The sequence below is a fragment of the Medicago sativa genome, chromosome 7 (genome assembly GCF_051527215.1).
Source record: "Medicago sativa cultivar Bolivia chromosome 7, Bolivia_mono, whole genome shotgun sequence".
NCBI lineage: Eukaryota > Viridiplantae > Streptophyta > Magnoliopsida > Fabales > Fabaceae > Medicago > Medicago sativa.
In genome coordinates this window covers 6,971,805-6,988,925 of record NC_140755.1, presented here as the reverse complement: position 1 = coordinate 6,988,925, position 17,121 = coordinate 6,971,805, and the positions used below count along the sequence as shown (strand labels likewise).

Below are 17,121 nucleotides of genomic sequence, written 5' to 3'. Positions count from 1 at the left end.
TGACGTTACCTGAAATTTATTAACGGCTTTTGATTGTTTTACATATACCATTTTAATAATTTTATTATTAAAATGGTATATGTAAAACAATCAAAAGCCGTTAATAAATTTCAGGTAAAGTCGAAATGTATGGAATTGTTCGTAAATGGAGGGGTAGATGCTAATTCTTTCATTGGGGCCCTTACATAACCAATAATCATATCTCCTTCAAAGCTTGCAGTCATATTCTTTTGGAATGTTGCTTTCATGTCCACATACATACACGTAGTGCAATAAATGAATCAAATTGTAAGGAATTGGCATGTGATAATGAGAATTGAGAGTGACGGACGAGGTCACACAACATCATTATAAAGGTTTTTGTCACAATGTGGATGGTCTCAGATCAAAAAGAAAAATGTGGATGGTCTTTCATCTTATTTGGGGGTTGATTGTGGTAACTCAATCTGCTGTCATTGTGAATTGTGACATCTCAACTTCTAATGGAGGCAAATGATACAATAAAGAGCACGAACATTATTATTCTAAACTTAGGTTTATCATTTCTCTTAGGCTTATTATTTCCCATATGCTTCAAACTTAGTCATAATTCTATTAAGAAAATACATCGACAACAAAGAATGGGGATTTATTTTGTGTATGGAATTATGATGGAAAAATAACATTTGATGACATTATTAAATCTGAATGAATGAGGGTGTTTTGATGATGATTCAGATTCTGGTGTTAATTTGGATTGGTTTAATTAGTTAAGTGAATGTTAGCTTATCCAATTGTTGTTATGGATAGTGGTTCGTTATAGTTGATAACTAATACTTTGTGAACTCAAAGTATTGATCGATAATCTACTAAACTAGATAGGAAAATCAATGTCCGTGGAAATTACAATTTTGCCCTTAATAAGGGCATTTTCGTAAATTAGTAAATGGACTCCCCTTGCCTATGTATATGTGAAAAGGAAAAAAAAAAAAAACAAAAGAAGGGGGACGAGAGATTGGAAAGGGAGAGGAAGAAGGGGGATGAGAGAAAGAGGAAACGGGAACAGAGAAAGAAGGGCCGGCGTCTTCTTCTTCTTCATCAAAGAGGTGATTTTCTTATTCCTTCTTGAATCTAAGGCCATGCATGTCTCAGATTGAATGAGTTTTGTGCTTTTAATTCAAAAATTTAGGTTTTTGGTTTGTTTCTTTGCAATTTTGGGTTTAATTCATCTATGTGAAATTAAATTTCTCAATTTGTATAGTTTTGAACTATTGCCATCAGATTGTTTAGAAAGTAGCAATTAAGTTGTTGTGGGGTATGTTTGAATTGATGTTTTAGTGTTTGGGTTAAAATTGAAGTCTTTATAAGTAATAAGCTGTCAATTAAGTTGTTTTGCAGAAGCTTAAGTGGAATACAAGTTGTTGCAGGTATGGTTATGTGTTCTTTATATTACCAATGCTATATTTAAGTTACCATATGAGTAGTTGGTGGACTGATAAACTGTTTTGGGAGTTGACAGAATTGCTTAAATCATAATTGAGTTGTTTTAGAAGCTGACAGAAAGTGATTATGGAGGATTAGGGCAAGGGCAGAAGTGGATAAATTGTAATTAGGCCGTTGATTTGGATACAAGCTAGGAATAAGCTGGTTTTGGAAGAAGTTTGGTGAAACCCGTATTTGTGACAGGACTCCACTAAAAGGGTAAGAACTCACTCCCTGTAACGTCGAATCAAGTGATTTTTGTTCTTGGTTTTTGATGATTAAACTGATTTGGGCTGTTTTTGGTTTAATTTGTGCTGAGAAGAAATATCAGTGATTAGTTTCTGATGCAAATATGTCTCTGCAGAAGTTGTTTTTGTGTTTTAAAGATGTTATAACTTTGTATAACATATTTCTATTTTTTTTTCTAACTTCCGTGTGATGATTCTTTGCAAAACAGAGAGACATTTCATGGTGCACTGAGTTTTACGGCCTCACTTTCCCACTTTGGCTGAATCTATAGCTTTGAGGTGGTGACTTCAATTGCCTTTAGGTACTGACTTCAATTCAATGTCTTTAAGATTAAATTTGTCATCAATCATGTAACGCCCGTCTTAATTATTTGATTATTTAAAAATATATTTATATATATGATTTAAGTGATTTTCATGATTGATATGTGTGAATTTTATGATTCATGAAGTTGAGTGGTTTATATGATTTATAAATGAATTATGTGGGGTATTTTGTTGTGGTGAAGTTGTTATGTTGTTATGACTTATTTTATTATTAAATAAAATAAGATATGAGAAATAAAATAAAAATATTAAAGATTGGGCTGCGTGGTGAGATGAGCAATTAGTAGTGAGAAGAGTAAAAAGGAGAGATAAATAGACAGACATAAGTTAGGAAAAGTAGTACGTACGTTTTTGGAGAAAAAGGGAGAAAAGTCAGAAAGAGAGAAGAACCAAAGGAGGGCTGCGATTCTGCTATTATCAGGTAAGGGTGAGACTAATTTTCAATATTATTAAGGGTATAATTCTATAGGATGAATTTAGCATGATTAGGTTAAGTTTTGGTGAGAATTGAGAATTAGGTTTAGGATCAATTTTGATGAATGAATCAAGAACAGATGTTAGATTGATGCAAAATTAGTGTACAGACCTTAGATATGACTTAAGATGATAATTAGATGCTATTTGGATGAAGGAATCGTGAATATAGGTGAAAAGTTGTGATTTTTAGGTTTCTGGCCGTACTGACATTCATCGCTCGCACCTGCGAGCAAGAACACTCGCATCTGCGAGCTAGAACCCAGAACTCGCAACTGCGAGCAATGCAACTCGCAACTGCGAGTGACCTGTAAGCTCGCAACTGCGAGCAGAATAACTCGCCACTGCGAGTAAAGACTTAGGCACCCAGAATGCACGCTTTGCTCGCCAGTGCAAGCAAAGTTACTCGCAACTGCGAGTTAGGCCGTTAGTTGCCCAAAATTGTTCTGATGCGATCCTTTCGCACGTGTAGTCATGAGTTGATCTTAGAAGTAAGAAAGAGGGTTGTTTAGGATGCTTTCAGAAGTCCCAGAAGTCTGTTTAGGTGACTGAGATTAGTAGTGATGTTGTATAAGAATTATTTAAGATGCTATATGATGATAAATGGTTATGATTCATTCCCTTTAATGTTGTTATGATATTTAAACACTGTTTTACGATGTAAATGTTGCTGGTTGCTGCTGTTGACTGTTAGTGTCTTGAAGTTGCATGAGTCGGTCTATGTTGTTGGAATTTTAAGAAGTTGTCCATGATTATGAGTCGTATGAGTTGTTCACGTCGTCGTCTAAGTCGTTGGAAGTTTGAGTTCATTGCATGCTCATTAAAGTTGGGGGCTTTAGGCCCGGCAGCCTTTGTGCTCATTAAAGTTGGGGGCTTTAGGCCCGTCAGCCTTTGTGCTCACACGTTGAAGAGCTTATTATGCTCATTTTGTTGTTGAATGGTACCACATGCATTTGCATATCAAGAAGTTTCATGTTGTCTAAGTTGTTAAGTTGTTGTTGTGTTGTTAGAGTTGCATGGTCAAAGATGAGTTGTGTTGTCCAGTTGTTGTTGAGTTGATAGAGTTGCATGGTCAAAGATGAGTTGTGTCGTCAAGTTGAGTGTTAAGTTGATTATGATTTGCGATGAAAATTAGTAACGGTATTTGATGATTGTGTTTGTTATGAAAGGAAAAATATGCTAATTGTTAATTGGTGATATGTTATTAATGTTTAAGTTGTTAAATGCATTTTATTGGATTATATGCTTAATGTAATGATTATGAAATCTCACCCCTTCTGCGTATATGTTGCCTCGACTGTGGGTAATGTGCAGGTAATAAAGATTAGAGGCGTTCGTGAGTGGACTCCTCACTTGGTGTCTAGGTGCTCTGATACGTAACGGGGTGGGGGCGTGCTTTTACTTCTATTCCTTACGTGTCTCTTTTATGAACTAATTTATGAGATTTTCCAATAAGGCCTGCGTGCCAAGACTTTAAAATGTTGAACTATTTTCCGCTGCAACAGTTTAAGATTTTTCATGATGTTGAATTTGAAGGATAATTACTATTATCCATTTTATGATTTAAATGAAGTATGTGACATTCCGTTGTGATCAAAATACTCTGATTTTAAATGAAATTTTTATGTTGGGAAAACGGGGTGTTACAATTGGTATCAGAGCAGGTCGGTCCGTCCGGTCAAGTAGTGAGTCGAGTTGTGTCTTTAGGAGTTGGAATACCACTATTATGATATTCTAAATGTTGTGTGTTGTGCAGAGAAGAGACCTGGAGGCTGCGAATCTTATTTGCTATAAGAGGACTAGAATGGTTGGAAGAAATGATGCTGCGATTGCTGCTGCTTTGGAAGCTGTAGCCCAAGCTGTGGGACAACATCCAAATGCTGGTGCTGGTGCGAATGCTGATGTGAGAATGTTGGAGACCTTTCTGAGAAATCATCCTCCTACCTTCAAAGGAAGGTACGACCCTGATGGAGCACAGACGTGGCTCAAGGAGGTTGAGAGAATTTTCAGAGTTATGCAATGTACTGATGATCAGAAGGTGCGTTTTGGAACGCATATGCTGGCTGAGGAAGCTGACGACTGGTGGGTGAGCCTCCAACCTACCCTAGAGCAGGATGATGCAGTTATTACTTGGGCTGTGTTTAAGAGAGAGTTCCTAAACAGATATTTTCCTGAGGATGTTCGCGGAAGAAAAGAGATCGAGTTCCTTGAGCTGAAGCAAGGAAACATGTCGGTGACAGAGTATGCAGCAAAGTTTGTGGAGCTGGCTCAGTTCTATCCACACTACACTGGGGACAATGCTGAGTTCTCTAAGTGTATCAAGTTCGAGAATGGTTTGCGTGCTGATATTAAGCGAGCCATTGGTTACCAACAGATCCGTGACTTTTCTGCTTTGGTGAGCAGATGCAGAATCTATGAAGATGACAGCAAAGCTCATTATAAGATTATGAGTGAGAAGAGGGGTAAGGGCCAACAAAGTCGCCCAAAGCCTTACAGTGCTCCTGCTGACAAAGGAAAAGGAAGAGCTAATGATGAGAGGAGGTCAAATAAGAAGGATGCTGGTGCTGAGGTTGTTTGTTACACTTGTGGCGAGAAAGGCCATAAGAGTAATGCTTGTACTAAGGATATTAAACGGTGCTTTCGTTGTGGCAGTAAAGGACATACACTTGCAGAGTGTAAGCATGCGGACATTGTGTGTTTTAACTGCAAAGAAGAGGGTCATATTGGGTCTCAGTGTACGAATCCGAAGAAGACTCAGACTAGAGGGAAAGTGTTTGCTTTGACTGGTACTCAGACTGAAAATGAGGATCGTTTGATCAGAGGTACTTGTTATATTAACAATACTCCTTTAGTTGCTATTATTGATACTGGTGCTACACATTGTTTTGTTGCTTTTGATTGTGCTTCTAAGTTGGGTCTTGCTGTGTCTGATATGAGTGGAGAAATGGTCGTCGAAACTCCAGCTAAGGGTTCGGTGACTACTTCTCTTGTTTGTTTACGATGTCCTTTGTCTATGTTTGATCGTGATTTTGAGATTGATTTAGTTTGTCTGCCTCTGAGTGGAATGGATGTAATTCTTGGTATGAACTGGTTAGAGTACAACCATGTTCTCATTAATTGTTTTAGTAAGTCGGTGCGTTTCTCTTCTGCTGAAGAGGAAAGTGGAGCAGAATTTTTGTCTACTAAGCAGCTGAAGCAATTAGAACGCGATGGGATCTTGATGTTTTCCTTGATGGCATCCTTATCTTTGGAGAATCAAGCAGTGATTGATAAGTTGCAGGTGGTGTGTGATTTTCCTAAAGTTTTCCCTGATGAAATCCCTGATGTACCACCGGAGAGAGAAGTTGAATTTTCTATTGACCTTGTTCCGGGAACGAAGCCTGTGTCTATGACACCTTATCGTATGTCAGCTTCTGAGTTGGCTGAGTTGAAGAAACAGTTGGAGGAATTGCTAGATAAGAAGTTCATTAGACCGAGTGTTTCACCTTGGGGAGCGCCGGTATTGTTGGTTAAGAAGAAAGATGGAAGTATGAGGTTGTGCATTGATTATCGACAACTGAATAAAGTAACTATAAAGAATAGATATCCACTTCCTAGAATTGATGATTTGATGGACCAGCTGGTGGGTGCACGTGTGTTCAGCAAGATTGATTTAAGGTCGGGTTATCATCAGATTAAAGTAAAAGATGAAGACATGCAGAAGACGGCCTTTAGGACGCGATATGGTCATTATGAATATAAGGTGATGCCTTTTGGTGTGAGTAATGCGCCTGGCGTGTTTATGGAGTATATGAATCGCATTTTCCATGCATTTTTGGATCGCTTTGTGGTTGTGTTCATCGATGATATTTTGATTTACTCTAAGACAGAAGAAGAACATGCAGAACATTTGAAAATCGTTTTGCAAGTGCTGAAAGAGAAGAAGTTGTATGCTAAATTGTCTAAGTGTGAATTCTGGTTGAACGAGGTAAGTTTTCTGGGCCATGTTATTTCCGGTAGTGGTATTGCAGTCGACCCATCTAAAGTTGAAGCAGTATCACAATGGGAGACTCCTAAGTTAGTTACAGAGATTAGAAGCTTTTTGGGTTTGGCGGGATACTATCGAAGATTTATAGAAGGATTTTCTAAGTTGGCACTTCCGTTAACTCAGTTGACGTGTAAAGGTAAAACCTTTGTGTGGGATGTTCATTGTGAGAACAGTTTTAATGAATTGAAGAAGCGTTTGACGACGGCTCCAGTTTTGATTTTGCCAAAACCTGATGAACCTTTTGCGGTGTATTGTGATGCGTCCAAATTAGGTTTAGGCGGTGTGCTTATGCAAGATGGTAAAGTTGTTGCTTATGCATCAAGACAGTTGAGAACTCATGAACGAAACTATCCTACTCATGACCTTGAATTAGCTGCAGTCGTATTTGTCCTTAAGATTTGGAGACACTACTTGTATGGTTCGAGATTCGAGGTGTTTAGTGATCACAAGAGCTTGAAGTATTTGTTTGATCAGAAAGAATTGAATATGCGACAGCGACGGTGGCTCGAATTGTTGAAGGATTATGACTTTAGTTTGAATTACCATCCGGGTAAAGCTAATGTTGTTGCGGATGCCTTAAGTAGGAAGAGTTTACATATGTCTGCTATGATGGTGAAGGAATTTGAATTACTTGAACAGTTTAGAGATATGAGCTTAGTTTGTGAAATGTCGTCTCGGAGCGTTAAGTTAGGAATGCTGAAAATTGATAACGATTTCTTGAAAAGTATTAGAGATGCACAGAAGGTTGATGTTAAGTTTGTGGACTTGTTGGTTGCTAGTAATCAAACTGAAGATGGTGACTTTAAAGTCGATGATCAAGGTGTGTTGAGGTTCCGAGGTAGGATTTGTATCCCAGACAATGACGAGATAAAAAGGATGATTCTGGAAGAGAGTCATAGGAGTAGTTTGAGCATTCATCCGGGAGCTACAAAGATGTATCATGATTTAAAGAAGCTGTTTTGGTGGTCAGGATTGAAACGTGATGTGGCACAATTTGTGTACTCTTGTTTGATTTGTCAGAAGTCGAAGGTAGAGCATCAGAAACCTGCTAGGTTGATGACACCGTTAGATGTACCAGAATGGAAATGGGATAGTATATCCATGGATTTTGTGACGAGTTTGCCAAATACTCCTAAAGGGAATGACGCAATTTGGGTGATTGTTGACAGATTGACGAAGTCGGCACATTTCCTTCCGATTAATATTAGTTTTCCTGTGGCTCAGTTGGCAGATATTTATATTCGAGACATTGTGAAGCTGCATGGTGTTCCTTCGAGCATTGTGTCAGATAGAGACCCACGATTTACTTCTAGATTTTGGAAGAGTTTGCAAGAGGCTTTAGGCTCTAAGTTGAGATTGAGTTCGGCTTATCATCCTCAGACAGATGGTCAGTCGGAAAGAACAATTCAGTCACTCGAAGACTTGTTGAGAGTTTGTGTACTTGAGCAAGGTGGAACTTGGGATAGTCATCTTCCGTTGATAGAGTTCACTTATAATAACAGTTATCATTCAAGTATTGGGATGGCACCTTTCGAGGCTTTGTATGGTCGGAGGTGTAGGACTCCGTTGTGTTGGTTTGAGACCGGTGAAAGTGTGGTTCTAGGCCCAGAAATTGTTCAACAGACTACTGAGAAGGTGAAAATGATTCAAGAGAAGATGAAAGCGTCGCAGAGTCGACAGAAGAGTTACCATGATAAGCGTAAGAAAGACCTTGAGTTTCAAGAGGGAGACCATGTGTTCTTGAGAGTTACCCCAACGACCGGTGTTGGTCGTGCATTGAAGTCAAAGAAGTTGACTCCAAAGTTTATTGGTCCTTATCAGATATCTGAGAGAATTGGCCCGGTGGCTTATAGAGTCGGCTTGCCACCGCATTTATCGAATTTGCACGATGTGTTTCATGTGTCGCAGCTGAGGAAGTATGTTCCAGACCCGTCCCATGTGATTCAGAGTGATGACGTGCAAGTTAGAGACAACCTTACGGTGGAGACTTTACCTTTGAGGATTGATGATCGCAAAATGAAGACGTTGAGAGGCAAAGAAATACCTCTAGTGAGAGTTGTTTGGAGCGGCGCTACTGGTGAAAGCTTGACGTGGGAGCTGGAGAGTAAGATGATGGAGTCTTATCCAGAGTTGTTTGCTTGAGGTAAATTTTCGAGGACGAAAATTCTATAAGTTGGGGAGAGTTGTAACGCCCGTCTTAATTATTTGATTATTTAAAAATATATTTATATATATGATTTAAGTGATTTTCATGATTGATATGTGTGAATTTTATGATTCATGAAGTTGAGTGGTTTATATGATTTATAAATGAATTATGTGGGGTATTTTGTTGTGGTGAAGTTGTTATGTTGTTATGACTTATTTTATTATTAAATAAAATAAGATATGAGAAATAAAATAAAAATATTAAAGATTGGGCTGCGTGGTGAGATGAGCAATTAGTAGTGAGAAGAGTAAAAAGGAGAGATAAATAGACAGACATAAGTTAGGAAAAGTAGTACGTACGTTTTTGGAGAAAAAGGGAGAAAAGTCAGAAAGAGAGAAGAACCAAAGGAGGGCTGCGATTCTGCTATTATCAGGTAAGGGTGAGACTAATTTTCAATATTATTAAGGGTATAATTCTATAGGATGAATTTAGCATGATTAGGTTAAGTTTTGGTGAGAATTGAGAATTAGGTTTAGGATCAATTTTGATGAATGAATCAAGAACAGATGTTAGATTGATGCAAAATTAGTGTACAGACCTTAGATATGACTTAAGATGATAATTAGATGCTATTTGGATGAAGGAATCGTGAATATAGGTGAAAAGTTGTGATTTTTAGGTTTCTGGCCGTACTGACATTCATCGCTCGCACCTGCGAGCAAGAACACTCGCATCTGCGAGCTAGAACCCAGAACTCGCAACTGCGAGCAATGCAACTCGCAACTGCGAGTGACCTGTAAGCTCGCAACTGCGAGCAGAATAACTCGCCACTGCGAGTAAAGACTTAGGCACCCAGAATGCACGCTTTGCTCGCCAGTGCGAGCAAAGTTACTCGCAACTGCGAGTTCGGCCGTTAGTTGCCCAAAATTGTTCTGATGCGATCCTTTCGCACGTGTAGTCATGAGTTGATCTTAGAAGTAAGAAAGATGGTTGTTTAGGATGCTTTCAGAAGTCCCAGAAGTCTGTTTAGGTGACTGAGATTAGTAGTGATGTTGTATAAGAATTATTTAAGATGCTATATGATGATAAGTGGTTATGATTCATTCCCTTTAATGTTGTTATGATATTTAAACACTGTTTTACGATGTAAATGTTGCTGGTTGCTGCTGTTGACTGTTAGTGTCTTGAAGTTGCATGAGTCGGTCTATGTTGTTGGAATTTTAAGAAGTTGTCCATGATTATGAGTCGTATGAGTTGTTCACGTCGTCGTCTAAGTCGTTGGAAGTTTGAGTTCATTGCATGCTCATTAAAGTTGGGGGCTTTAGGCCCGGCAGCCTTTGTGCTCATTAAAGTTGGGGGCTTTAGGCCCGGCAGCCTTTGTGCTCACACGTTGAAGAGCTTATTATGCTCATTTTGTTGTTGAATGGTACCACATGCATTTGCATATCAAAAAGTTTCATGTTGTCTAAGGTGTTAAGTTGTTGTTGTGTTGTTAGAGTTGCATGGTCAAAGACGAGTTGTGTTGTCCAGTTGTTGTTGAGTTGATAGAGTTGCATGGTCAAAGATGAGTTGTGTCGTCAAGTTGAGTGTTAAGTTGATTATGATTTGCGATGAAAATTAGTAACGGTATTTGATGATTGTGTTTGTTATGAAAGGAAAAATATGCTAATTGTTAATTGGTGATATGTTATTAATGTTTAAGTTGTTAAATGCATTTTATTGGATTATATGCTTAATGTAATGATTATGAAATCTCACCCCTTCTGCGTATATGTTGCCTCGACCGTGGGTAATGTGCAGGTAATAAAGATTAGAGGCGTTCGTGAGTGGACTCCTCACTTGGTGTCTAGGTGCTCTGATACGTAACGGGATGGGGGCGTGCTTTTACTTCTATTCCTTACGTGTCTCTTTTATGAACTAATTTATGAGATTTTCCAATAAGGCCTGCGTGCCAAGACTTTAAAATGTTGAACTATTTTCCGCTGCAACAGTTTAAGATTTTTCATGATGTTGAATTTGAAGGATAATTACTATTATCCATTTTATGATTTAAATGAAGTATGTGACATTCCGTTGTGATCAAAATACTCTGATTTTAAATGAAATTTTTATGTTGGGAAAACGGGGTGTTACAAATCATGGTAGGAATTGGAAGTTTATTCCATTTTTAAGGCATTTTGCTAACTTAAGAATTAAGACTTAGCGTAAAAAGTGCATCAAGTTTAAAGATTCCAATGCAGCAGAAAGCTCTTAAAATCAGGTTTTGCATCTCTCTCCCAGACACACAAACGAAAGCACACACACACTGACAGACTATGTATATCTTAAATTTGTCGATATAATTCTGAGTTGTTAGTGAGTGTGATTTTCATTTGAAATTTTAGTGTTTGAACTTTTGTGTTGATAACTAATTTTATAAGTTTTTCTTTTCTGAATTATTGACATGCAGCCCCCGGTAGCTCCGCTTATGGTGCATAAGACGTCCTGATTGAGTTGGTGTGGCCTGTTTGATGTTCTCGGTCATCTTGCACAAATTATTTGAAGATGAAATAGTTGAACAAGAAGTCTATTGGATAAATATCACTTGATGAGGGATGGATTCAAGCCTGTAAAAATAAAATCAGAGTGATTCTGGTGGAAGCCTTCATCCTATGAAAAATTAGAGAAAATTGGTGGTTCTGATTTCAGTGCTTGGACAAGTGAGTATGTACCTGCATATCGGTTAGAGATTGACCCCAAGATAATGGGAGATTGAAAGTTTCAGGGCTGGAAGAAGTCTTCAGAGAATAGGTGGGAAGTTCTTTTGACTCACTCTCAAATGGTACTTTATCTCTTCCTTTTGTATCGACCTTTATATTTTTAGTGATGTTTTTTTGTTATTTTATTATTAGTAGTTGTGGCTCAACTATTTAAGTAAGCCAAGTAGTGGACTTCATCTTTTGTCCGTAGTTTTATTAAAAAATAGAAGGAAAAGAATGTAATTAGAAGAGATAAATAATGCTTATTACAAAACTCATTCAAAATCTGTGTTGAATAATTTCAGTACTTGGTATTTGACATTCAGACAATCTTTTCATTGTTAAGAAGTCTTGTGCGAAACTTGTGGCTGATGCGAAGGTTAGTTTCAAGATTAAATGTGTGTGCCAAGTAAAGTAGTGTAATCAAGTAAATTTATGTGTATGTTTAACACTTATATGTCATGTTTAACGATTTCAAATGTGCAGGGTGAAAATGCTGGTTTTTATCCATCTGAGCTGAAAAATCTCATTGGTCACAAGATGCTTTTTGTTGTTGATCATTCATCCAATGCAGTTTCCAGGTCTGATGGATCTTATCGTGTTGGGAGGGTCTGTATGGATGCTAAAATTATTGAAGTGTTTGAGGATGGGGATGCAAATTTTTCAAATGTCAGGGTTGGACAGTGATTGCTGTGTGAAGATATTATTTTAGATTTATATAGAAAAATAATGTATTTCTCATTTTTGTTTTCCAGGGAAATGTGGAAGGTTCTTCTGCATTGAATAAGGATGATAATGCTGCTGCTGGAGCGCAGTAAGGTGAAATGTTGTCCGGGGTAACTGCTGACCCTCATGATTTTGTCAAGGGTTCTGTTTTGTTGCCTAAGATGGTGCCTGCAGATTTGCTTGGCAAAAGGAAATTGACTAAGGTTGGTTCATGACATAATTGTGTTTTTTGGTTTAAAACTGTCATATATAGGTGTGAGAAAAAGACTTTGGGGAAAATATGCAGCAGAGATCAGAGACACAACAAGAAAAGGAAGAAGTGTTTGGCTTGGAACATCTGACAGTGCTGAGGATGCTGCTTTAGCTTACGATCTAGCTGCATTTTCAATGAGGTAATAATCTTGTGCTCAATTTTTCTGTTCAAAGGGTCAAAGGATATTTGCAAGAGATTCAATGTGATTGCAGAAAGGGTTTTCACCTGCACTTGCATTCAAAATTCAAATTAAAGTCTTGAAATGTATTGTTGTCTGAATTGAATAATTTTTGTCAGGGTTCTCTACGTGACAAGGCAAGCAGATGAATATGTAATTCGTCGCGATGATTGGTTTTAAATCGTTTCTTCTCCACACTATCTCTCTGAAATTGTACTCCCTTTCGTTCTGTCTCTATAATTTATACTTTTCTATTGCTTATACTGCAATGATTCATCTAACTAAGCCTATATTTGATACTGTTGAAGGTTATATACGCCAGTTTTGTGGTTTGCTACTGCTGGATCAAATCTAACAATCTGGCTACTTATATTTCTGTTCTCCGCCTGTTTTTCTTTTAAATTTAAAATATATCTTGATTGTGTTATAACAGTCCTTAACTGCTCATAGTGGTTTCAGTTAAGGTGATATCATTGATTTAGATGGTTTCATTTTCATGTCTTCATTCCTTTTCCTCCTCTTATTTGGATTGCTGAACCGCCTGTTTTAGCAATATGCAGATGATTCGGACATTTAATTAGTCATAAGCCTTCCGATACGGGGAGATGCATAAATCGGAAGGCAGTACATGTGGTCACCACCAGTGTTGGTTGTGGAGAAATTTCTTTCCCTATGGTACTTTAATTTTATTAAGCTTTTTCCCACTCAATTAGTTTTGCTTCTTATGTGTGTTTAGCTTCTATGTCCATATTGAACTTTACAATTACTATCTAGGTACCATGAACCTTGACTCTTATAGGGTAATTTGATGAAATATTTATGGCATGGGGCCAAAAACATATATAACATGTTGTTTGTTAAATTTGAATGTTTAGACTAGACATAGTAGTCCTGATTGCAAAGAGATATGGGAGATGAAAAACTTTGATGTGGTCATATAGAATTTCTGATTAGGTAGACATTAGAAAAAATGGAAAAGTGATGAAATTGTAAAATATTAGTAAAATTCATTGGAAAGAAATGTGTTTTTGCCTGGATGCCTTGATCAAACTCAAATATATAGAAAATCCGACAGATATGTTGGAAACAGTTTGGGGATAACTGCAGGGTATGAATAGTTTAATCTCTCTATCTGAGTTAATTTATTTTGACCATTTGGTAAAGGATGGAAGGAGAATGGGGTTATATGTTGGGCTTATTTGGATTGGTTTATTTGAGTTTATCTACTTGTGTATGCACTTGTGATACTGTTTGTAAGAGCTTATGAAAACAATTTATGACATGTCCATAACCTTTTTCTAACTCATTTTCCTAAGCTCCTCAAGTATAGCTTATGAATATAACTCATAGCTTATTTCAATAAGCTCTCTAAGACATTGTTTAAGTTCAGAATCAGCACAATACATTGAATGCTTTTCGTATGAATTGTCTGTTACCATGCAAAAGAATAGTCTGTTTAAGTTATTGAACTTATTTTCTTGGTGGATCCTATTCAATGCACATTGTATGACAGATTTGATCAGAGATCATGCACATGAAAAAAAAGATGACTTTCTTTTCCCTCCGGAGTTTCACATTGCGAAAGAGTTAAATAATGGAACTGAGATAATAGTAATGACGAAACTTGCGAAAACCGTGAGTTAAATCAGAGATGCTTTGTAGAGGACAGGTATTGGAATTATCAGTGTTAGATTGAGCAAATATTATTTTCTTTTACTTATCAGGTGCTTTTATGTTTTTGATTAGGTTGAATATGTCAAATCTGAAAGGAACCTTCTTGCAGAAGTTGATAGCAATTGCATTGTAAAACTTTATTGTTCCTTTCAAGATGGCGAGTATTTATATCTCATATAATGGAGTATCTACCCGGTGGAGATATGATGACGTTGTTGATGCGGAAAGAAGTACTGACTGAAGATGAAGCTAAGTTCTATATCGAGGAGACTGTGCTAGCCATAGAGTCTATTCATAAACATAATTATATTCATAGGTCCGCTTAATCTGTAATCACTATTGTTTTGCGAAATCCTATTTAGTATAAGATTGTAGCTTAACTAAGTTTTGACAAACCGTTATTTTCAACGAAATCACTATTGTTTTGGAATTTTCAGTGTTAGATTGTAGGGTACTTAACTTTACGACATGGATCTTGAATACTGATCATTCGGAGGTATTCATTTTAATCAAGAAATATTTAATATTCTGATTAATTGCATTTTACAGAGATATCAAGCCCGACAACTTGCTTCTGGATAGAAATGGTCACGTGAAATTATCAGATTTTGGATTATGTAAGCCGCTAGACTGCAGTAACCTTCAGGAAAAAGACTTATCTAATGGAGTTAACATAAGTGGAGTCCTTCAAAGTGATGAACTTGCTTTATCTCCTAACCAATCACAACAGCAGCAACTGGAGCATTCGCGGAAAAATCGAAGCAGAATGCTGGTAAGTCTCTCAAATAAACACATTCATAAATAAGCATGATTTTTTTTTTTAACATAGCAAACTTTATTATAAAACGGCGAGACTCACAACACGAGTACTCACAAAACGTATTCATAAATAAGTATGATTACTTTGTTCAAAGCGGCCTACACCTTTTTTCAGTTATAATAAAAATTCAGTCATTATTCTTTCGTTATGTTTGGACTTCGGTTCTCTTGTTATATTTTTGTTTGGTTAGTAACTTAGAGTCTAGCATCATTTACATCATATATCAATTTGGGTTATTGCGTAATATTCTATCCTTTAAAGACTATTCTCTCTTTTGATTGTATGGCTGCTCTACTTAGATTCATCATTAATGACGTTTTAAGCTTTTCTATCTTTGTGATATTGCAGGCCTATTCTACGGTTGGAACACCCGATTATATTGCTCCAGAAGTTATTCTGAAGAGAGGGTATGGCGTGGAATGTGATTGGTATAATAGTATATGGCGTTGAAAGCTTGGCAAGTTTGCATTACTGAGAATAAGTGAATAACTTCTCAGGTCTGCTGCTGATAATCTCTAACATATGCTGGTCAAGCTAAGTGAAGAAAAAGCTCACGTTGAGGCTGAGATTGAGCATTAAAAGAACACCTTAGAATAATGTGAGAGAGAAATTAATTCCAAAGAGCTTGAAATTCGCAATGAAGAAAAAAACATGAGTATGAGGTTTGCAGAAGCTGCTAACAAGCAGCATTGGAGGGTGTCAAAAAAATTGCTAAGATATCTCCAGCAGGCTATCCTTCAGAAAAGCACATAGAAATAGCCACTCTAGAAGTGAAATATAATTGTTAACCCTTTCTGCTTCATCAATTATTCTTTGAAGTTGCAAAGGTTCCTATAGTGTACAAATATTTTATATCATTTTGTTAATATGAAAAACTATGATCTTAACTTTCTGCTTTCATAAATATTTGGATAAAGATTTTCAATGTTTGTGCAATATTCATTAATTTGTTCATTTTTCCTTTGGAACAATTTTTTTTACAAGATACGTTATACCACAAACATAAAAAATTAGATACATGTGTATTTGGAGCAATGATATTTGATTTTGGGGCTGTCAGTTATTGGTTTTTGGTTTCTTGGCTTTCTGTTAGTTTTTCTGCAGCATTATGTTAGATACTGGTTCAGATGTGAATAAATACCGATGATAATTCTTGGTTGCTGCTATGAGGTTTTGGGGCTAAGTTTATAGATTTAACAGCGTAGCTATAGTTGTATAGTAGTAAAACCGTGTCTGATATTGTTTATGTAATGGTTCAAGAGTGCATTACATCTAGCATTTTATTACACACTAGCTTTATTCATTCAATTAATATGGAGTTCAAATTCAGTACACTAGCTCTATTGTTAATGAAGTGCTAAACCAAAGGATTAGAACAAATTTTAGTACTGTTAAAAAAATTGAACAATTCTTATTAAATCAAAGGCACGGTGATGGAACATTGCTTTACCACTATGCTAAAGGATCATTGCTTTTTCTTCATAAGACTCTATGGACTTTTTACACCTATCTCTAACACGTACTTGCAAGCTTTCAAATAGTGGGGTTATGCTCGCATAATCATAATTAATCTTGAAGCATAACACATGCATTGGAATCAAGTTTGCTATGTGACAAGGATGAAGAACACCATATGCCACAATTACTTGCAGCACAAGTTAACACAACTTAGGCTAACTTTTAGTTAGAAAAACAGTTGTAACTACCTTCCTAATTTGTAGGAGAGTTAGTTATTATACTGTGAGATTAAGTACATAAGATTTCCGAGATGTTTTATTGTCTATCGTTGATTTCCCGAACAAATCTAATGGATCGGGATTGGTATAAGGTCACCTATTTCTACTAAGAACCTAACAGAACTTTTAAAAAGTTTTTAACACAATAGTTTTTCGGTTGGATCGAGGTCCACTTCTGGAACCCCACCCGCATTAGTAGATGCAATGATCCTTTTTAGTTTATAAATGTGTAACTTTGACTGTTTATAATTTTAGAGTATTAATGTTCAACATTTACATATATGTTCTTAGATAAATTGCATCAACATTA

General features: G+C 36.7%; 1 protein-coding gene and 1 pseudogene across 13 annotated transcripts in view; both read left to right on the top strand.

Moving 5' to 3' along the window:
- Positions 1-17,121, top strand: part of LOC146903883 (uncharacterized) — a 59,700-nt pseudogene that overhangs the window by 14,602 nt on the left and 27,977 nt on the right. The window lies entirely within an intron of this gene.
- Positions 1,924-16,000, top strand: LOC146903887 (uncharacterized). Of its 12 annotated transcripts, none has more exons than XM_085724551.1 (10): positions 10,807-10,946; positions 11,136-11,507; positions 11,730-11,803; positions 11,911-12,243; positions 12,404-12,542; positions 12,701-13,256; positions 14,095-14,250; positions 14,328-14,571; positions 14,805-15,027; positions 15,424-16,000. In XM_085724551.1, exons 8-10 carry the CDS (start codon positions 14,435-14,437, stop codon positions 15,523-15,525), a joined length of 462 nt encoding a protein of 153 aa, XP_085580677.1. In that variant the 5' UTR covers positions 10,807-10,946; positions 11,136-11,507; positions 11,730-11,803; positions 11,911-12,243; positions 12,404-12,542; positions 12,701-13,256; positions 14,095-14,250; positions 14,328-14,434; the 3' UTR covers positions 15,526-16,000. The 12 variants fall into 12 exon arrangements, with proteins under 12 accessions (XP_085580673.1, XP_085580670.1, XP_085580667.1 ...); XM_085724552.1 differs by having other exon boundaries at positions 11,911-12,260; XM_085724550.1 differs by having other exon boundaries at positions 11,911-12,353; positions 12,440-12,542.

Excerpts from the sequence above, each read along its gene's own strand:
- LOC146903887 (XM_085724547.1), top strand. The coding sequence starts at position 14,435 with ATGGAGTATCTACCCGGTGGAGATATGATGACGTTGTTGATGCGGAAA. Across the intron at positions 14,572-14,804 it reads AAACATAATTATATTCATAG|AGATATCAAGCCCGACAACT; the intron begins GTCCGCTTAATC and ends TGCATTTTACAG. Across the intron at positions 15,028-15,423 it reads AAAATCGAAGCAGAATGCTG|GCCTATTCTACGGTTGGAAC; the intron begins GTAAGTCTCTCA and ends GTGATATTGCAG.